General features: G+C 35.4%; 1 protein-coding gene across 8 annotated transcripts in view; it reads left to right on the top strand.

Moving 5' to 3' along the window:
- PCDH7 (protocadherin 7) overlaps positions 1-22,869 on the top strand; it is a 413,531-nt gene that overhangs the window by 177,736 nt on the left and 212,926 nt on the right. For 3 of the 8 annotated variants that reach the window (XM_072737920.1, XM_072737923.1, XM_072737924.1), the window contains exon 2: positions 14,962-15,178. The exons of 1 other annotated variant lie outside the window; for it this stretch is intronic. In XM_072737920.1, the coding sequence (XP_072594021.1) occupies positions 14,962-15,178 (217 nt within the window). The remainder of the gene's footprint in view (positions 1-14,961; positions 15,179-22,869) is intronic. 4 more of the 8 variants (XM_072737922.1, XM_072737921.1, XM_025997486.2 and 1 more) reach the window with 2 other exon arrangements.

The following is a 22,869-nucleotide window of genomic DNA, read 5'->3' as shown; positions in this document are numbered from 1 at the left end:
CTTTGGCCCAGGGCGCGATCCTGGAGACCTGGAATCGAATCCCATGTCAGGCTCCCGGTGTATGCAGCCTGCTTCTGTCTATGCCTCTCTCTCTCTCTCTCTCTCTGTGACTATCATAAATAATAAAAAATAAAAATAAAAAATAAATCACTCCTTGCTTAATTCCCCATGCCTTTATGATCCTCAGTTCCTTAGATGACAATATGTAGGTCCTTCTTGTAAAGCAAATCCCATCTGATCCTGCCCTATGTGAGGTAGGATCTCTCTCATCTGCCATTGCTTTCAGTTAGGCCTTTCAGCCTGTAGGAAGCAATAGTGTGTCCTCCAGGACAAGGCTCAGTCATCAGGTCATTTCCAAGAGGTTCTGTTTTGGACTTGCCTCTGCTGTTGACTACATCCTTTGACATCTGTCTCCCTAACTTTCTCCAGAATCTTTCTAGACTAAAACCCATTTGGCTATGCCACTGTACCCTGCTGTCTTTCATCAACTCCTCACCACATACATTTGTATGTATCTGTGTTGGTGGGGAGGGGGATGAGGGAGCAGTCAATGACTGCAGTTCTTGGTATCGGTTTTTGCCATAACTAAATTTCCTGGTAATGGGTGGCCCTGATTGCCTCTTTTGCTCGCTGTTAGGAGCATCTCGGTGTTAGCTGTAATAAAGATGATGTTGATAGCAACTGTAATACTGATAAGACAAATAATGGGATGAGTGTTTTACATGATTTATAGCAGTGATTCTCAAAACTTGGTGTGTGTCACAATCATCTAGGTTTTTGTTTGTTTGGTTGTTTACCCAAATGACCAGATTCTCTGGTTGTGGGGCAGCAGGTTTTGAGTACTGAACAGTTTCCTAAGAGATTGCCATGCACACAAAGAGTAGAACTCACTAGATTGCCTAACTTAAATCTCTTGGGTATCCTCTGGTATAAGTATTCCCAGGTTTCTCCCACACTGGGAATTAGGAACCAGACTCAGGGGAATTAAGGATCTTGCTTTATATCATAGAGCTTATGAATGGTAAAGCCAGTGTGAGCAAAGTAGAGATCTAAGAAACACTTCCGAATTGCTATTGAAATAAGAAGGTTTAGGTATCAACTCCCGTTCCAGTGCTATTTTCAGTTGAACAAAGAATAGGTGAAATAATTATGATTTGAGGAGTTCCATCTACCTCCTCAAATTCTCCCAACCCTAATCTACACAATTCTTGAAATATATACCACTAATGAAAGATTTTTCTTCAGGCATCAAGTATTTAAATTAGATTAAGACTCTGTGTTATCTGAGGGGAACAACATACTATCTATAAGGCAATATAAATATTCTGGTTATTATTTCCATAGATATTCACAAATTAGTGCACGGAAATCTTGGAAATCACAGAACAGAGATTTGTCCTAGATTATTGATGCAGTATATCAGCAGAATGACTTAAGCTACATGGGAGAAAAAGAAAGTGAAAAAAATGACATAAGAAATGCTTAAAGAAGGAAAAAGCGGTAAAGACATGGTTTTAGGAAGACTTCATAATGCTGCCTAGTGATGGCATCATGTCTCAGGATTTCCTAGTGCTAAAGAAAGAATTAATACATAATCATATGGAAATAAAGTCATGGATAGCAATATACATTTGAACATGATGATGAAAAATAGAGCTATCACCAGTCATACAAGACTAATTGGTAATTGAGGAGCAAAATAAGTCTTATATATCTCATGATAAGTGTTAGAAAACTTCATAAAGATGAATTTTCCTGTGTCTCTAATGGCATATTGGTCATTCCCATACTAACTAATAAATAAAACTCTATTAGTCAATTTTTTCTGCATAAAACCACAAGTATGGCTGATTTTAATTACAAATTACTTTCTCTAAAATATAATATAGCTCTAAAGAAAATAACACCCAAGCCATTTTTCTCCAAAGCTGCCAAAGTGAATGATAAATAACTCATTTTAAGTTTTTCTATAATCATTTGCAAAATGTAGGTTGAGATATTTTATGATAAAACATGTAATGAGATTATTAAAATAGAATGAGCACCTCAGAAACCACATAGAGTGAATAAGAAAATATACCTATCCTACTTAAGCTTATAAATATATGGTAACTGAGTACTGAGATTCCTGGCAGCCAAAGCAGATGGAAAGTAGGATGATTTCCCATTATATTTTAGGATCAGAGTGAATTGTCAACCCTGCTGACATAGATACCGAGCTCTATCACAAAATAATTTTGGGATGTAGTTCAAGCATAAATTCTTTAAATTTCCCAGAGAATTCAAATATGCAGCAAGAGAAGGGGACAGTTGACCTGTGTAGGGCAAGGAAGGAGTTTATTGTACTTAAAAAAAAAATAGACTTAATCCGACATGGTGAAAGGTGAAGTATGTATCTTTTGCTTTAGAAGTGGCTTAAAAGCAGTGATGAACTACAGAGGATGTCCAATGGGGTTCAAATCTGAATGTCTAATTATTGAGCCTAAGGTACCTGTGAAAAACCAAGATCAGAAGTGGCTGAAATAATTGATTTTATTCTGTTGAGGATTTATTTTTTGTGTAGTCCAGGTTTACTTTTAAATTAGCTCATCTGGGGACACCTGGGTGGCTCAGCGGTTGAGCATCTGCTTTCAGCTCAGGGAGTAATCCCACAGTCCTGGGATCGAGTCCCACGTCAGGCTTCCTGCATGGAGCCTGCTTCTCCCTCTGCCTGTGTCTCTGCCTCTCTCTCTCTCTGTGTCTCTCATGAATAAGTAAATAAAATCTTTAAAAAAAATTAGCTTATCTGCGCTAGATTATGTTTAGTTATACCAGTGCTCTGGTCAATATATGCAGAAGTCTCATTGTCTGTTTATTAACTTCTCCGGATTCCATCAAGGCCAAACTATTGCTTGGTGAGTAAGAAACAATCTGTGGATCACTTAGCACCTGTGCGACTAGGAGCAAATTACTTCCAGGGGCATTGGTTTCCTCATTTAATCCACAGTGCTGTTGTGACAATTAAGTAAGCTTTTAATGGGCACATAGTAAGCAATTAATGAGTGTTAGAGAATATCACTATGCATCTTTTTAAAGATTTGTTTATTTTAGAGAGACAGACTGTGTGTGTGTGTGTGTGTGTGTGTGTGTTCACTTGAGAGAGCAGGTTGAGGAGGGGTAGGGGGCAAGGAAGAGAGAATCTTCAAGCAGACTCCCCCACTGAGTATGGAGCCTGACACAGGGCTTGATCCCATGATGCATGAGATCATGACCTTAGCTGAAACCATGAATCAGATGCTCAACTTGACTGAAGCCACCCAGGTGCCTCAGTTCCAATAACTATGCATTTTAAGTACACTTACTTTATCAACTAAATCATTAAGGAGGCTTTGCCTTCTTTCAATTTATTGAAGAAAATGACTGCTACTACTTACTGATTACCCCCTAGAAGGGTTTCTCTTTCTATTGATCAATTGTTGCAATGTGTAAGTCTCTTGCTCAGTTGTGTTTTACTTCAGGGTTCTCTGTCAAACTGGGCAAAGATAACACATGCCATCCCTTGTGAATTCACAGTCTTCTCATATAAGTAGTGGTCATTAAAAAACTGAAATGAGAGAGAGAAAGAGAGGTGCCAAAACTGTATTGCTTCTCCCCGGATATGGGTTAACTTAATTACATAGCTTATTATTGTTATTTCTTAATACATAGAATGCATATAATGAGATCCAAGGAGCAGAAGCATTGGTGAGTTGAACACTTTAATATACCATAATGTATTTTACAAACTGTGGGTGCCCCAAATGCAATCATTTTTGCACCTCTAAAGTGAAAATTAAGAAATCATTGAAGCAATGTGTACAAAATGGCAATGTATATAAACCTCTGTGAGAGGAAAAGAGCCAGAGATTTGAAAAAATTGTAAGGTTAAAAAAAAAGCAATAAAAACATTTTAATTTTGATATAGCTCAACAAGTACCTCCCAAATATGAAATGTAAAAATGCTTAGAAAGTCAAACAGTAGTAGTAATAAAATATGATTGGGCTATACCATTATTGTCTTGTGAACTTGCTGGTTTTTCACTCATACTTAAAAATGCCCCTTATCCCTAAGATTAAGAATTAAGTCATATTTTCTCAAGAAAGCAGTAAATGAAATAAGTTGTTTTTGTGGCATGTAACATTAAAATTATATATGGTGAATATTGGACAATCTAGGTTACATTCTCAAATTATGCCTAAAAATTAAATTCCTGCTAGTGTCTCTGAAAACCTGTCATACTACATAAGAATTACTTTTGAAGCTTTCTGTTAGGGTCAGGTTGTGAGTATCTTCATTTCCCCTAAGGAGTCATGAAATGCCAACATGCTTACTTATTACTTATCTGGTGAATTCATTTCTTTCCTTTCCTCTGAAAAGCTTAAGTTGTTATACAAAGAATTCAACCTCCTAAAAAAGTTTCTTTAATATACAAACACAAAACAAAGAGGAAATAAGAAAGAAGATAGCAGACAAGAGGCAACGTCTACAAATATGGTAACTGCAATTTGGCACCAATTAGGATTTATTAACTCTTCCCTTGTAGATTAAGGTGATTTCTTGAAAATCAAGATGTCCATTATCAGATTTATTTTCTCATGTTAGTATGGTGGGAAGCATTTATTTCTTCCAAGATCATGGATTTCTTTAGTGCCTCTATCTGCTCCTAAATCTTTGGCCTATTCACAATTTTGGGCTCATTCACCATTATCCTTTATGAGCACACTCTATGGTACAAAATCTATTACACGTAGGAGATGAAATTGGATCTTCATTGCATCTTTAAAATAGAGAGATCATCCTTTGAAGTGGTTTTCCCCCAGATGTCTAAGTGGACAGGGAGTTAGTCTGTTTCATTTTTTGATTTGTTGGTTTGGTATTGGTATTGGTATTTTCACTGTAATCAAAGAATGATAAATGTGAAAATAGGGTTAAGATAATTTTATCATGTTTACCCTTACTGAGCCCTCTCAACATAAAATATGCAACACAGTGTATTTGAGTGTTTTATAAAATAAGTATAATTATTAGAATGACATGCTAATTCTCAGTGGCCCTATAGGTGGGGTGATCCAGGAATAGAACACCGATGTACATTTGACTTATGAGTCTAACCTCTTTCATAAATGTAAACCTGAGGCCCTGATGCTTCACTTCTACTTCTCCCCCCCACCATGTCAGGGTCATGGTTAACTCTCTAAGTTTCCTATTGCTGCTGTGACAAATAGCCTAAAATTTAGTGGCTTGAAACTGTGCTAATTTGTTATCTTATAGCTTTTCAGGTCAGAGATCCAAAATGGTTCTCCTTGGGCTAGAAATCAGGGTGTTGGTAGGTAGTGTTTATTCTGGAGACACTGAAAATCAATCTTTTCCCTTCTTTGCTTTATTAATAGCTTCTAGAGGCCACCTGTATGACTTGGCCTGTAGCCCCTTCCTCTCTGTTCAGAGCTGTCAAAGGAGAGGACAGTTCCCCACTGAATTGTTGATCTCCTTTTCGGCCTTTCCTGTCTATGTTTTAAGAATCCTTGAGATTACATTGGGCCCACCAGGTAATCCAATATAATCTCCTAATTTTAAAGTCAGTTGATTAGCAACCTTAATTCTATCTACAATTTTAAATACCCCTTTCCACATCAGGTCACCTCTTCACAGGTTCCAGGGATTAGGGCCCATTAGGGTCTATTTCTTTGCCCACCACACCCACTTCCACTGATTTTTCTGTAATCATTTGACTTGTACTGAGGAATAAAATTTACCATATACTGGCCATTGAATACTTTTTTTCCTTATGGACACAGGTGGTTTGCTTTTTTAACAAAGTGCAGATAAATCAAGATAAAACAAGTAAGCTGGCAGGAAAGGCAGAGAAAATGGGTTTACCCAGGTAGCAGAAGGTTCACCTGTGGAGCAGACTATTCTGGCTCAAGCGTCAGGTCTCAACTCAGTTTAATAATTAAATGTTTAAGTAACATTTCAGAGCCTTACTCCATTTGTCTGTCTTGTTTCCTGTCAGACTTTCTAATCCATCCAGACCAAGGAAAACTACGTTAGGACCCAAAAATTCATTCTGTAGAAAAGGAAAAAGTAAATGTTGTTAAACGTATAGAGTTTCCCAACCCGATTTGCCAGGTGCAGTTTGGATGAAATGTCTAAGATGGAAAAGAAAAAGGAGACAAGAATCCGGAGCATCTGTTTGAGTGCATCAGAAAATGCACAATTCATTTTCCTTCACTTCAGCCCAGGAAACTGAAGCCGGGTGCTCAGAACTGAGTCAGGTGCATGTGAGGCAGGCTTCTATCTGCACTTCTAAGCTTCTGTGTATTTTAGGAGGTAGCTTTTGAAAGGCTATTTTTCATTTTTTTTATTGTTGTCTATTTGTTCATTTTGTGGTGTTTTAGTAGGTGGAAACCTGGGCGGTTTTCCTGCAGTTCCACTTGGTTCTTCAGCCTTGCTCCCTTGAACTGCTACAGACTAACTCCAGCTGCGTAGTCTAAGACATAGGTTTATCGACCTCATTCAGCTGCTTCTGGAACTCCATGGGTGTGTAGAGTAGTCATGCAAAGCAACTGAGCGGCATGTGAGCTGAGCTTTTGATGATTATCACAATAGCAAAGGAAAAGAAAAAGAAAAAGAAAAAAAAGAAACCTTTTTTTCTTGTATTCTGAGTGCTTTTGCGTGATTAATCTACACTTACCCAACTGAGCTTAATGCCTGAAATTTGCAGCATGTAGATTTTTCAGCACAGTGGTAGGCACAAAGCAAGTGCTTAATAAGTCTTTGTTGGATTGAATGTCATTGTGAAGACAGTATTTTTCTCATTAGTTGCTTGTCAATATTCTCTTTTCCTAACTAGGACTCCCTCTGATTTCCTGCTTCTCTGTGAGTGTAAACATAGGAACTTACAAGGGTCTAGGTAGGGTCTCAAATGAAGTGGGAGGTGTAATCCAATCAGGGCCCAGCATGCCTTCACCATCCTATTTCGTACCAACCTTGCTAACCTCTGCCATCTGAATTATACATTTTGAGAGATGAGCGAGATCTCTCAGCTTTTATTTAGCACATGGTAGGAATGCAACATTTTTTTTTAAGATTTATTTATTTGTTTTATAGAGAGGAAGTGAGAGAGAGAATGTGCACCCAACCAACAAGAGGAGGGGCAGGGGGAGAGGTAAAGGGACAGAAGCAGATTCCTCACTGAGCCCAGAGCCCCACCTGGGACTCAATCTCAGGACCCTGAGATCATGCCCTGAGCCTCAATCAAGAGTTGGACTCTCAAATGACTGAGCCACTGAGGCGCCCTGGAACTCATCATTTTCATGTGGTTCAGTGAAGAAGGAATCACAAAAGAGGTGGTTTCAGAGGATAGGGAAGAATTAGGCCAAAACATATGTCATGGAGCTGACATTTCAAATGAATGTTTCTACTTTTCACAAAAATGGTAAGCCTGAGGGAACCAAACCATCTTTGTAGCTTTTCATTAAGGTAATTGACTAAAATGTTTGATTATTATGCGTATTTTTGTTCATGATCTTTATTCGATGAGTAAATGCGTTCCAATATGCATTAGTATATTTGCCTGCAGTGTTCTAAGGAATTCCTTAATGGGTGAGCAGAGTCTGTTTTAAAATCACTGATTTCAGCCATTAATTCACTGATCCAATACACCTATCTTCTTACAGTTTCCGAGAATTAAAGAACTGGAAAAGATATTAAATATCATCTGTGGTACTTCTTCATTTGAAGGTTGAAGATGCAAAAGCTGAAAGATGAGTCTTTTCCCGAGATTTCACACTTACTATCAGAGCCAGTACTTGAATCCAGTTCTCCTGATTCCCCAGTTCAGTTATTTCCGAAAAGGACAAGAAATATCAAAGCGTGTTCATAAATGACAATCAAATATAAACTGTTTTCAAGGCACTGTCATTGAAACAGAGGTATAATGGGTAAACAGTGTTCATGAAGCCTTTACACACTAGTTGAAAACTCTACAATGACGTTTAAAAATGTTTCTACAACAGCAAAGTTGTATTTTTTACATTTAATGTTTTACATTTTTAGATGGTTGAAAAAAAATTTAAAAGGAACATTTCGCAGAGTGGGAAATTATATGAAATTCAAATTTCCGTTTCCATAAGTAAAGTATTATTGGAACACGGCCATCCGCATTAATGCATGTATCTTCAGTGGCTCTTTTTGCACTACAACAGCGGAGTTGGGTAGTTGTGGCAGAGACCTATGACCTACAAAGCCTAAAATATTTACTTTCTGGCCCTTTACAGAAAAAAGTTTGTTAATTCTGGGCTAAGTATAATAGAAGGCAGCAAACAGAACAAAAGGTCAATCACGTGTGTCTGCAGTATGGGGGACCCACAATTTGTGTTTTAGAGCATAATATCTATTTTCAGAGTTTTAGAAAAAGAAGGTTTGCATACATTTACTAAGAATTTTAGGCTCTGGCTCTTCTGTTTGCTGATGTTTTTCATTATGGTGGGGGGGGGGGGCGGATAGGAGACCCATTTATATTTTAAGGCTAGAGTAGGTCTTACAATAAATACTGAAAGTCATTATTTTTTCTCATTCTCCAAATCAGAATACAATAGGACCCACATAAGGATAGCATGAGGAGAAGTGACAGCATAAGTAAAATCAATAGCACTGTTCTAGTACATTGTGGCTGATGTTTGGGTACCGTTTGATAACCATTGTTTTTTTGTGTGACATTAAATATTCTGTAATCTACTGGACTAAGAACTACCAAGTATCATCTGCATTTTTAGTTTTCTATGGAACAAATATACACAATAATGTCCAACATGAAATTGCATGCAGTCAAAAGAAATAAATACAGTTAGTTACCTTCTCTTTCCCCAAATGAGTGTCTTAATTAACCAGTCCAAACGTTTCAACATGTTTCTTTTTAATATCCTTTCATCTGCTATTGACTTGAAAGAAAGGAGAACTGTTTGAAGTATGGAAAAATATGGAGATGTGAGCAAAAGAAGATGCCCTAAAAAGTTTAAAAGACCCGATTAAAGTTTGTTTGAAGGTCCTGCCAGACATGCTCCGTCTTAAGTGCTTTGGAATCCTAGATATGTTTGCACGGTAGCCACTGACGTCAGTTGAAAATGTTTGCAGATTAATCAACTACCTGTGCCCGTGCAAAAGAAGAGCTCACAGTCTTAGATAGGTCCTCTTCAGAAAGAAAATGTAGTGTTTCTCGTGAATGCTGCAATGTTCTGCTGCATGACTGTTTCAGGGCTTTATGACTGACAAAGAGAGTCATTAGAAGTCTGTTTGATGGACGTAACTAAGTGAATTGGAAAAAATAAAAAAGCCTTTTCAGCCCATTCAGAAATAATTGATGTGACGGAGACAGCTGTATGTGAGTTCCAGATAAGGAGGCGATTTATGAAGAAGCTATTGAAGCTAAAAAGGAAGGTGCAGATTTAAAGTTCTCAATAAAGTTGTCTGTAAGACACAGAGCAGTATTCAATAATGAAAGACATTTAACCTGAAGTTCTTTGCACTGGCATCTCTCTGTAGGGTCCTTTCCTCTTGCAAATAAAATCCCCACAAATGTGGTGTCACTAGGTTATAAGAAATGAACTGCAAGGGGAAAGTTTCTGCACTCTTAGCCCAATGCTGTGTTTTCCCTTTTACTGTAAGTAGAGTCTATGATGGGATTATCCTGAAGCTCACCTTCTGATCAAAGAAAACAGTAAGTTTTAATTGTGTGGGTTGTAACTTGGAAGATTTTGCAGGTAGAAGGCAAAGAGTTTCAAATATGCCTGATTGTGGGACGTAATATATGCTTTTTTTTCTGGCGTGGTAGTCACCGTTTTAATCAATCTAACAAGAATGAATAAAAACAGGGCACCTGGGTGGCTCAGTGTGAGCATCTGCCTTTGGTACAGGTCGTGATCCCGGGCTCTCATCCGGAGCCTGCTTCTCCCTCTGCATGTATCCCTCTCTCTGTGTCTCTCATGAATAAGTAAATAAAATCTTTAAAACAATGAATAAAAATAAAAGTTTTGTTACTGCCCATATATTTGTGAATATGCATGTGGTCTCTATTGTTTTTCTTAGAAACTATCAACGGACTTCCTCATGAAGATTTTTTTTTAATAGGTTGCACCTAGTGACATCATATATATTTGGCAATGATTATATTCTGAAAACAGAATGGCATATTCATTAGTTTCAAAATTAATTTTCTCCAAGTTTCAGGTTATAAATAGTGCATGTTCTTATGTCAATACCTTCAAAAAGATGTGATTTTATAGGTCTTTAAAATTAAACAAAAAATAATGATCCTGCAAGATAAAATAAAAATGAGGCAGTTATACTTATGGTAAAATTTGACATATGCTTTCTAGATAATTTTTTTTCTTTTAGAAAATTGCTTCAGTCCTCTCTCTTATGAATGTGACATGTATTGACTTGACCTCCTTGGAACCCTCTGAATACGAGCAGGATGAAATCTGCTGGTAGTTCATATTTGAAATAGAAATTGTGATAACATCTTGTGTGACCTGTAAACCTGTTAGACTGCCTAGATTTAAGTTTACTGTTTGGTAATTTGCACTATCAATTAAAGAGATGCAATTTTATAAAAAAGAATAATGAATCAAACCCTCACCACATTTTCCCTTCGTGAATCCTTTACTCATAATGTCATTACATAATAAGCCTTATTCTATAACTAAGATATAGTCTAGCTCCCTTCCTCATCCAGCAGGCTATCTTTCTCCTAATCCTAAATGTACTGATCTATCAGTTTTTACCTCTGTTCACATGTTCCGGGGAAAAAAAAGTATCAAAAATCTTAGTGAGCAAATGCATTGATTGAATATACTGCATTGTGTACCCCACAGCACCCAACTTAAACACTTATTTGCTGTGTTTGTCTTTTCCAGTCTGTGAGATTAATTTCATGTAGAAATGTTCACTGCACTCATCCATCTCTTAAAACAGAAGCTCAGGAGCATTTCCAATGAATAGGGGAGAGAAGAAAAGGGGCACCCATCTTGGGATCTCCTCAGCAGACAAATAGAAGATAGAAGACTCCCCATCAACACTTCTGCCTATTTCCCACGTGACCTCCAAATTTTCAGAAAATAAGATGAATACAATTATACAAGAATGGAGAGTGCTTATTCTAAGTCTGTAGGACTTTTTTTTTTTTAAGATTTTATTTATTTATTCATGAGAGACACAAAGAGAGAGGCAGAGACACAGGCAGAGGGAGAAGCAGGCTCCATGAGGGAAGCCCGATGTGAGACTCGATCCCAGGACTCCAGGATCACGCTCTGCGGGTGCTCAACCACTGGGCCACCCAGGCATCCCTAAGTCTGTAGGAATTTATTATTTATTTATTTATTTATTTGTAGGACTTTTTTTTAATAAATTTATTTTTTATTGGTGTTCAATTTGTCAACATACAGAAGCCAATTCGAATGTACTTCTGTACGCTGGAGATTAGGATGACAGTGAAGATACATTTAATGCCCCAGGAATTGTATATTATTTGAAGCTACCTTTGAATATATTTGTAACAACCTCTAAAATATCTGAGAAGTCCCTATAGTGGGGTGTGTCTCCAAGTGAAACTCTCCTCTGTTTCATAATGGGGACAAAACACTGTTGATAAATGACATTACAAAATAAGTGACTGTAGAGATAGTCATGCCCAACAGATGATTAAATTCAAATGCTTTTTGAAAAATTGACGTCACTGTATGCACATATTTGCTTTACAAATAACTTGCATGTAGAACAATCAAAGCACCTCATTAACAGATTTAGATCTGAAATTTCATGCGGATTTTAAAAATTCCATTTAGAAACTTTGTGAATTACTGAGCCAGCTCTATATTAAAAACAACAATGATGACAACAAAAACCACAAACATAAGAAAAAAAAAACATAATGGGACATATCGCTCTAGTTATATAGCTGTGGCCTGAGGTATGATACCTTTTATAGTATATGTCTTTGAGGGAGCTTAAGGCTCTTTTTATAAACTATCTCATTATTTCTCAGAGACTTTAAGTTAGTGAGGGGCAAGTATTATTAGCTCCATTTTACAGACCTTGAGCCTACGGCACAAGAACCAAAGGTCAGCTAACTTCTCTGAGGTCAACCGAGAGGAAATCTAGAGGGTGGTTTGGAATAAAATCCTTTCCTTTTTCTATTATTTCTAACATACCATTTTTTTCTCATTACACACAGACACACACACACACACACACACACACACCCCCACCATGTATGTAATCACTCAACGTTTTACTGTTTACCTTACCTTTATAATTTTATTTTTAATTTCTCTTTTAATTCTTACTTATCTTCTCTGATTTCATTCATTCCCACTGCACCTTATGTTATGAGGCTTTTTGCTTGTGTCTTCAAATATTTATCTTAAAGCAAATGTTTTCAGTAACAATGAAGAAAGATACAAATAAGCATAAATAAATAGAACTCTTTATGCAGATCTCTTTCTTTTAACTGCAATCCTACTTCTCTCTTATGTCATGCTTTAAAAATTAGTAGTCTGAAAAAAAATAGTAGTCTGTCCCCACTTGCTCCAATTCCCCCTAAATTGACAAATCGATCTTTTACATTCTTTACTGGAATCTCATAGAATTATTCTCCAGATTTTAGAGATTCTAAGATTAATGACGATGACCTTCCAATGGATGAATCACCTCTGTGCTGTCCTATGACAACTTCTGGTGGAACCAGCATTTGACTATTGATTCTAAGTTTACTACTTTCACCTAAACATCACCCTCTTTTCTATTTTTATATCAGAACATTTCTCATAATTTCTTATATACTTTCCTTTGTCAATTTATTAGTACAAATTATGTATTTCTTGTCTTCCTTTTGATCTTTCCTCTTCGGTTAATAAAGACTGATTCTAAAAGATTTGAGAATCATTGACGTAGAATCAAGGACAGCATGTGACCCTGCTTTCTGTCTCTTTCTTTGTATATGTATATATAAAGAATATGTTCATATATATATTAACCCATTGCTATGTCTTGAAGTGATATGTCTGAATGACCATTGGAGTTCTTTCCTAGATTCAGCATTGTTATTTAAAGCTCATTGTTCAATGGTATTTACTGAGTCTCTTCTTTGGGCAGAACAATGTGGTTTTAGGAAAACTATCCGCAGCCTTGTTTCTGAGGTGAAACTGAAGAAATCCAGATAATATGCTGGGAGTGATAAATAGGAAAAAAATTAAAAATATATGCACATAAGATAAAGCATAGTAAACACAAACTGATTTCTATACTTCCTTATCTATGTATGAAACATCATACTATTGTAAAGAAATGTGAGAATTATAAGTGAAATAACAGTAATGTTTCTAGAATTTACCTCCAGTAAATTTGGGACTATGATGTGTATACTATTTGCACCTCTAATTCAGTGAAACATTATAAAGAAGAGAATATGCTTTAAATATTTTCCTTTTACGATGATTCAGTGGTTTTAGAAGTTTGATTTTGAACTAGAATAAGTGATAAGATTCTATAAAGACTGTACACGCCAAATAAGTACATGGAGGGTAAGGTACTGAGTTAGAAATCCCAAAAGTGGACATTATCTCTGACCAGTCTTCTGAAACAAAATAAAAGGAAGATTTGCAGAAGCGTGTATTTCTCTAGCAACACCAGTTTATAAATTTGGGGAAGATTCCATAAATCTTCTTAGCTTTCCCTTTAATAGCCTACCTGTGTAGAATATCCTTAACACTTTAAAAAACAGACTGGTCCCAGTTACGACTAGTAATTTGTACCATTAGTATTCAAGTTATAAAAATGCACTATTTTAGCTTTCTCACTATTTTCTGGCAACATTAGTTTTATGCCTTATATTTAAAAGAACCAATCTGAATTATAGATTTAAAAAATACATATGGCATTTTCGAATCATCCAAGTGTTTTTAATGGATATAATTATCACCAAGAAAAGTCTCAGACAAATATTGCAGAATCTTTTTGTATTTTCCCCCCAAAAACTACGCATGTAGCACGATCAATGCATGACATTGGTTCCCTTAGTGAGTCTAAAGTTTTCAATTTATTTAATTTATTCTGTAGCTGCAATAATCTGTAAATTCCATACATAGTAAATCTTCAGTGCAGCCAACTTCAGTATCACAGCAATTTGTGAAACCCAACTGGTTAAGAATAGGCAACAGTTTGAAGATAGAACTTAAAGACAGTACATTATATAACTTTTTGTTTTTGAATATTAACAGTCATAGTAAATGCATACAAGTATGCTTTTTGGTTTATTTTCTACTCCCTGGTGAAAGCAACTTTTATCTGTTATTTTAATACCACCCTTTAAATTTCAAGGTCAAGGGGTAATATTTTTCACATGAATAAAGTAAGAAATATATTCCTGTTTCCTAGCACTGCATCCACATTCCTATTTATCAGTTGTACCTTTAATAGTTTAAGTCAACTGTAAGGACATTCGTTTGAACACCATTATCGCATGCAAAGTTTTTAAAGCTCAAGTCTTTAAAAATGAATTCTTAACAAAGATGACATCCATATTTACTGCCTCCTGAAATCAGTGACACTTGTTTTAGAGAGTCTATTTGAAGCGAAGACTACAGGATAGAAAATGGTTGAATATATGGTACTAACATTGGCTTCAATGGGTGTTTGAGTGGAAATTGCTGTTTTCTTATCTCTGTCTCAGAGGGGGAATTTTTGGGTTTTTTCCATACTGAAATCACAGTTCCAGGCCTCGCCACAGATAATGCAGTTAACTGCCTCGCTTTCAGCATCCTCTAAGGATTTGGTATTGTGTTAGTCGTCAGTAGTCCTTGATACTGTATGTAATTGATGTGTTTTTTTTTGATAAGATCGTTTACAGTCTTATATTTTAGTGACATTCAGAATCTTTTCTTTTGCAGCCATTTCGTAGAGTGACGTTTTCTGTTGTGAGTCAGCCTCAGGACCCACATCAGGGGTCACTGCAGAGTTGCTATGACAGCGGGCTGGAGGAGTCAGAGACACCAAGCAGTAAGAGCTCATCAGGGCCAAGGCTGGGTGCCCTTCCACTCCCAGAGGACAACTATGAGAGGACCACGCCGGATGGCAGTGTTGGTGAGGCAGAGCATATGGAAAATGGTAGGGGCAAACACAGCATCCACACACAGAATCACGCTAGCAAGCCATCAGGAGTAGACTCGCGAGGGTCCGTCTAAAACCCGAATAAAACAGCTGACACTAAAACAATTTCATCTAAAATAAATAAATAAATAGTTGCTAAAGGACAGAAATGCCAACTAAAGGAACATAACTATAGAGATAAAATTCACCAAACTTGCACCATCATTTTAAAACAGCCTGACCAGAAATAAACACATTGCCCAATAAATCAGAGTAGTACCTGCTATGAAAAACAAAACAAAACAACAACAACAAAACCCTAAATTAATTCATAATACCTAAACAACAGCAACTGAGAAAGGTCTTGTGTTATTGGTTTCTTCTGTTCATTTTTGTCATGCAACTATTTCTTCCACTGCGATTGTCCAGCCTTAGTGAAAGGGAATGGCAGTAAGCACACCCAGCTCTTTCTTTTCCTAGGTATTTATCAAAGCATTTCGAACTTCTCCTTTCGAGTATAGCTGAAATGGAGTCAAACGAGGAGAACAGTGTTATCTTACTCTCCAAAAATATATTGTAAATACCATTATAACTCCCCTCTCATTTAAGTATATGTTGTGATTTTTTCCCCCTCATTTTTGTGCAAGGGGAAGAGAAGAAAGCCAATTTTAGTACTTATGTTCTTATCCTGTTGTGAAATGATTCTCATGAGGACCACAACAATTGGCCTCCTGTACACTTCCTTTTAAGTTATAAAGTTAGACTGCAAACAGTATTTATAAATCTTTTCACATTTGTTTATGATCCCCTAAACAATTAAATGATGTGTTTTTTGGATTTCAGGTTATAAGGAAATGCCTGAGGAGTAGGTTTGTGTGAAATAATGGAATGGTAAAGTTCATACTAATTTTATCATTATTTTCTCAAGTATAAAAAGAGACTCAGTTGTATAGGAAGGAGAATTTCACACATTTTATCTCTAGTGAAAACTCGAAATGGATTTGTCTTTCACTGTCCTGTCCCTTAAATGAAATAAGACATTCTACCGTTCTGTTATATACAGTTTCTTTAGTGATGGTATGCAAATAGAGCATATTAATGCAGGAAAAGTCTGATTTTTTTTTCTTGAAGTTTACCTATGAATATTAAAATCCAACCTTAGAGAGTAATATATTATAAATGACCTCAAGTGAAATTATGGCTAAACTAAATCATGTTAAATAATTATTTTTCCACATTGTTATCTGGGTGAGAGGATGTGATATCAGGGTCTGATGATTGAAATCCCTATTAATTAATAATCCAGAGTTCAAATGGCATTTTGCCCTATGGCTATAAAGGCATGCTTATTTGTGTGTATGGTGGTGTATGCATATGTGGATGGGAGTTTGATGTGGTTTTTAAGAATTAAGTTTTTTAGTATCTATTGAAAAATTTGGAATGAATTGCATTGGTCATGAATATATTTCTAAAGCAAATATGTTTGAAATTCTTTGCCCCAAAGTAAAAGTTAAAATAGTATAATAATATTACACACACACACACACACACAACCACACATACACACACACACCCCTAGGAAGGCAAGATTGATCTAATTTAAAGACATTCCTATACCTTTTGATGATATAATATGATTTTATTTGTGTTTTTAAAAAGTATTTGTCTCACAATAAACAATGTAAAATATAATGAAGGCTTTATTTTTGGTTGTCAGCTATATTAACAGAAAGGACTTTGTATCATTGGCATTATAATCACATTTTAATGTTATTTTTTTGGGTTTTTTTTTGAGTTAGAGGGGATTCAGCACTTTTAAAATAACTCAGAAATGATGAGTTATAAATATAATTATATATGACAAATGCATATTGGTTACTTTTTAGGAAAACATACATGGTAAACTTAATAGGTGAGCTCATTAGGAAATTAGAAAGTTTACTGAGAAACATTTCCCAAATAAGGCTTTTAGTTATTTTTGATAATCATGTTTTCAGTCTTGTCAACAGCAAAGACTATTATAATAGAACTGATTTTTCTGATTTTGTATGTGACTGACACTTGAAATTCAGTTTTTTTTCATTTGTCATCTGCTGGCTGTGATTCATGTTAGCCCTAATCTATAGGTAATGACAGAAGGGGATGTGATTCACTTTGGGTGATCCAAATGTAGCAATTGACATTTGAATAAGTTTTGTTGGGTCCAAGTTTTCAGACTACTATCTAGCCATAAAGTACAATTGTATTGCTTGAATTCTGGTAATTTCATCTTCAATATTAATGGATCATTCTGACATAAATAGAATTGGAATTGAAACTTGTCAAGTATTCATTTGTCACATTTAATTGGAATCCAGGTAATCTGCAGCGTTTTGCTTGGTTAGGTTTTAATCAGGATTTGTATTGGATTTTCCATGAAAATACCATTTTGGATGCTGTACTAGTTCCTAATTATTATTACCTCAAATATTTTCTTTGAATTTTAACCTGTGTGAAACAATGCAGTTATAACTGATTTTTGGATTAACTTCCATTGTAAAGTTTAGAAGGTAATTTTCAGTACAATAATATAACATCCCAATGTCACAATGCTACCTAGGTATACGTTAGAACAGCTAATGATAAAAATAAGTTGTCACAGACTCTGTAGTACAGAAGTAACTAAAAATAACTAAAATAACTAAAAGGAAAATTTAAGTAGATAAGCAGTGAAATGCACTTACGTTTTACAAAAGCTTTATTTGCTTCCTATGCTTGAGCATAATAAACACAAGTCCATAACGAGGGCCTGTGGATTAATAAGCTTTATAATCAGCCTTATCCTACATTCCAGCCCACCTTACTGCCAGATGATGAATGATGTTTTATTCTCTTATTAATTTAGGAAAAAGAATACATTGCAAGAATCAACATAATTTCATGAAACTTGAATCTAATTGTTGGAATGAGTCCCACCATTTTCATAATTTCAGATCTGGGTACTTACATCCATGGGTCTCTGGAAAGCAGTAATGGAAATGATCTTATTAAAAAAATATTTTAAGAATTTTTTTATGAATCAAACATTTATCCATGAAAAAGATCACTAATATTTTTTCTTTGTTCTTCATTAATTCTTATCAATATTATGATTTTGTGTTGATTCTTTGATAAGATTGGGGAAATTGGTTATTTATTATTTCAATAAGATACACCTAATGGGATTAGATATTTTATTTTATTATTTATTATAGAGAGAGGGGCACAGGGAGAGGGAAAGATAGAATTTTAAGCAGGATCCATGCTATGCATGGAGCCTGATGTAGGGCTCAATCTCACAGCTCTGAGATCATAACCTGACCCAAAGAGATATTTTAAACCACTTGTTCATGGTAGGAAGTTGAGTAATGATAAAATATTTGATAATGAAAATGTTAAAATTATTGAAACCTACTGCAATGAATTTATAATTCAGGTAAAAACCAAATATTAAGCTTAACACCATCCTCACATTAAGGGCATAAATTGACTATGCAAGAACTTGCCCTTGTCTACATCATGCAGTTGTCTTCAGATTTTTTCTTGGAGTGGTATTTAACGGTTTCTTTAGTTCTATCGTCAGTGTTTATCTTGGCCTTTGAGTTCATGCCATAGTCTACTTATTCTTCTCAGTCACCTCCTGAATTACCTTTGCAAGTCCAGTTTGGCTTTGCTATGTATCATGTAACCATATATAGTGTTTAACAACTCAAATATAAGAAACAGCCCACTTGCCCTTCAATCCCAATTTTGCCTTTGGGATTGGGTAGGTCACTTACTCCTTCTGGATCTGCTTCTAATCATCTATAAAGGCAGTTAATGCTCTTAACTAAAATTTTTATTCAGATCCAACAATCAGTGATTTTCTCTTTATATCCAATTTTTCCTATATATTCTACTCTCCAAATCAGAAAGAGAACTTTGGGTCTATTAATGAGATAGCGAATGAATTTGATAATATGTGTCAATGTGCACACATTAATTCTAGGCATTATTATTAATTCTAGGCATTCCTTGCAATCCACAAAACATATGTACACTTGAGTAGTAAATAATGCATGTATGACATAAAAAGTGGACTGAATGAAGTTGTGTGATTTCTGGTGAGGTGGGGAAAACGTTTGGCACCCAGCAAGCCATGTGGGAGATAGTTTTGGAGCCCCCTTCAAGTCACACCATGAGCAATCGATAGATTTGATCTGGCCCTGGGTGTAATGCCTTTCAAAAACATTAATTGTAATTAAGTGATCTCACAATAGAATAAGCATATTTAATTTCTTGTTTGACAGAGTAAACTTTGGCCACAGTAAAAATGAACAAAGGGTAGAAAACAGTTTATATTTTCCTCTACATAAACTTCCAAATGGTATAATATAGAAATAAATTAAAATTGGAAAACAGTAGTTGATCTGTAAGGCAAATTTTAAAAAGTTAAATGAAGTAAAAAAATTGGCCACTCTAAATGCCTAGTTAATTTTATGTCTCTTGACTTTCTCAGACATTTAAAAGATAATTTTGATTTTTATACACTCATATTTCTGAGCCCCCAATTCGTACATTTTCAGAATTATGTGTTAGGCTTGATCATTGTTTTATTCATTTTATTCATTTTTCTCATTCCACATTCAATAGTGCTTAGAGTACGCTTTTTTTTTTGAGGGTTAAAACATGGTATAGTCCATCATGAACCCATTTTTGTCTCTGCCATAGACTTTTCACATTGCTTTCAGAAATAAAAATATAATTGAAATATCAATTGGAAATGAAGCACCATTTTTATATGACCAAGAGTAATGAGAATGGAGTCTAAACTCAAATTTTGTGTGAGATAGAGGGTGCTCTCTCTCTACTTTCCTCCCACCTACCCAATTTCCAACAGTGACTTTTAAGGTCCTGCCATTAGTCATTATGGGTTTGTACTGTTGGCATTTAGATTGAATTAGGCAGCAAGATTGTGTCTTTCATCTTTCCAAAGATGCTCAAACACTTGTTCACGGTATAAGTGTAATACCTCAGGACAAGTGCCCTGCAAATGCCTTTTTTTTTTAAATTTCTCCAGGAAGAGACTAACATACTCAAAAGGATTCATTTCTATGGTTCTGCTTTTCAGCATGGCATATGGACTCCATTTTCTACTTTTCTAGCCAACTGTGAAATGGCCTTGTGCTTCCTAAGCATTCCCAAGGCCTCGTGTCCCCACTTCCAGAGGGCTTTCCTCACTTCTGTTTCTTCATGGGGATTAGAGGTAGAAAGTAATTAGAGTGCTTGTCTCCAGTCAGAATGTGAGCTGTAGCAGTCTTCCAGTCCACGAGCAGAACACTCTAAAAGAATCAAAAAAAAAAAAAAAAAAAGATACTATCCTACAGAAGAGGCAGTATTGTGGACAGAGCATAGTGGTTTAAAAAGCAGGCTTTGAAATCCAAAGACGTTGGTTTGATTCCTGGTTATTCTTCTTACTAGCAGCACAACTTTCTGAACTCTCTTAGCCCCAATTTTACTAACGCATATGATTGGGGAAGCAACTAAATGAAATAATAGCACCTAACGATTTATAGATAAAGAACGAGTAGCAATAATTTCACCATATTAATTGATGATAGAATTATTTACTATACTCAACTAGTAATGATAAGTAATTTTGTCATTAACTTCAGGTAGATTTGACATAACCTAGTAACAGTGATGAAAACATCATAAAAGTGTTTGGTCTCAGAAAGGTAGCCATTCCAAAATTAGCCGTAGGAACTGTATTCTCACTTTGGATACCAATTAGTCAATTTCTCCTTTTTGGGTGGCATCATGGGTTAGCACCCAGGAACAAATATGTTTAAATATATCGAGGATCTAAACTGAAGGGAAAAGAAGAGTCTATCCTCTGGCATCATATCAACCCTACACTTTGTGCTCTTTGTCATTCAAGGTGGGGAGACACCATTAACCTTCCTATATTCTTTTCTCACTTTTTTAATGTTTTTATATTTATACTCAGGGTTCTAGTTGAATGCATACTCTTCAGGTATATATTTCCCTTTGAATCACTGTAAAATATTCACACTGACAGGGAAAACAAGCTGAAAAAGTCTCCAATTAGTATGCTTACCGAACCCTCAGCCCTTTCTTTTTTAATCTCAGTATTAATAATTAACACTGATAAAATGTGTGGCCATATTACCCTTTTATTCTAATTTGGTCCTTTAAAACTAGATCATTTTGCTGAACCCTTATGACATTTGAGGACAGAATGAGCTCTCATCAAATCTCAAAGTGACTTGCGAGGTCAGTTAGTGGCTTTGTTGCCTCCAGACTCTCAAATCATTTGCTTATCTGAATTTCAGCACACTTGTAAGATAATGCATTCTATGGTTAGCTCCTTATTTAGTTAGGGTATTATCTCCATATTTTTTGCATTCTTTTTTTGCCAATAGACTCTAGATACTTCCATTCCTTCTTGAGGTTTTTCTAGAGATATGTCTAAAAAATTTAGTGTTGCTGAAATATGACAACACTCTTAACCATCTTTTATGTGGTAAAGAAACACTAGAACTCATCTCTTAAAGTTTAGTTAGCACTCAGCGTCAGAGGTTAGTCCACTTATTGAGAAACTGTTTTACTGCAATATTCCTCTTCGAGGATAAAACACTCTCTACTGTTACCTCTTCTACTGCAGGGGTTTTTCTTTCTTTCTTTCTTTCTTTCTTTCTTTCTTTCTTTCTTTCTTTCTTCTTTCTTTCTTTCTTCTCTCATTTTTTCTTTCTTTCTTTCTCTTTCTTTCTTTCTTTCTTTCTTTCTTTCTTTCTTTCTTTCTTTCTTTCATCTTAAGTAAAGGAAGGTGGAATAATATTATTCCTGGCTCTTGTCTAATGTGGTAATTATATATTGACAAATCTGCAGTTATTCATTTGGTTCAACAAACATGTGTTGAAAATAAAATATGATTGAGGCTCTCTGAGGAAGTTGAAGTGAATGAGGAAGAGCCTCTGCCCTGATGGTGCAAGTCCTTATGTTGAGGAGATACAACCTTGATTTCAACACATTTATTATAATGTGAAAAGGAGAAAACTCACTTGAAAAGTTTAGAGCAGTGTGAAGTACAGAAAAGGGAGAGGAAAATTATACAGATGAAATGATTTTAAAGGCACTTACTGAAATTTTTCCATTATAAATAATATCTTGCACTGAAAGAAGGCCTTGAAATGGCGTCTGCATCATATGCTCTTACTCTACTGACACATTCTCTACATCGCTTAAAAATAATTATGAAATTGACCAGGCTTCATGTTAAGCTAAATAAAGTGAAATTATTTGTTTAAATTTTCTTATCAACTAATTGTTTTTTTTTCTTTTATCTTCCTTTGGTGGTTGTTGTTGCTAAACATAATTACTTCAAAATCTCTACAATTTATCAGCGATGAAATTGGCAGTGCACACTAAATGCAGGCTGAAACTATAGAACAGATTAATTTTATGTCTCTGTTCTCTCTCTGCTTATAAATATGGATAATTAATAAAAATACGTGTGTTTTAAATAAGGCCTTTCAAACTTAATATGGGCCTGTAAATAATCTTTTGAAGTTATTGTTATTTCTTTTCAGAAGACCAATTATATTACTTACATTAAGTAGATGATTAGACTAGATTACAGGAGATTGGAGTAGATGAGTTTTATTTTTGCAAAACTAATGCATTCCTAT

This window comes from Vulpes vulpes, chromosome 14, assembly GCF_048418805.1.
Source record: "Vulpes vulpes isolate BD-2025 chromosome 14, VulVul3, whole genome shotgun sequence".
Lineage (NCBI taxonomy): Eukaryota > Metazoa > Chordata > Mammalia > Carnivora > Canidae > Vulpes > Vulpes vulpes.
Note: the sequence above shows the minus strand (reverse complement) of the source record. Positions and strands in the feature narration are given on the sequence as shown.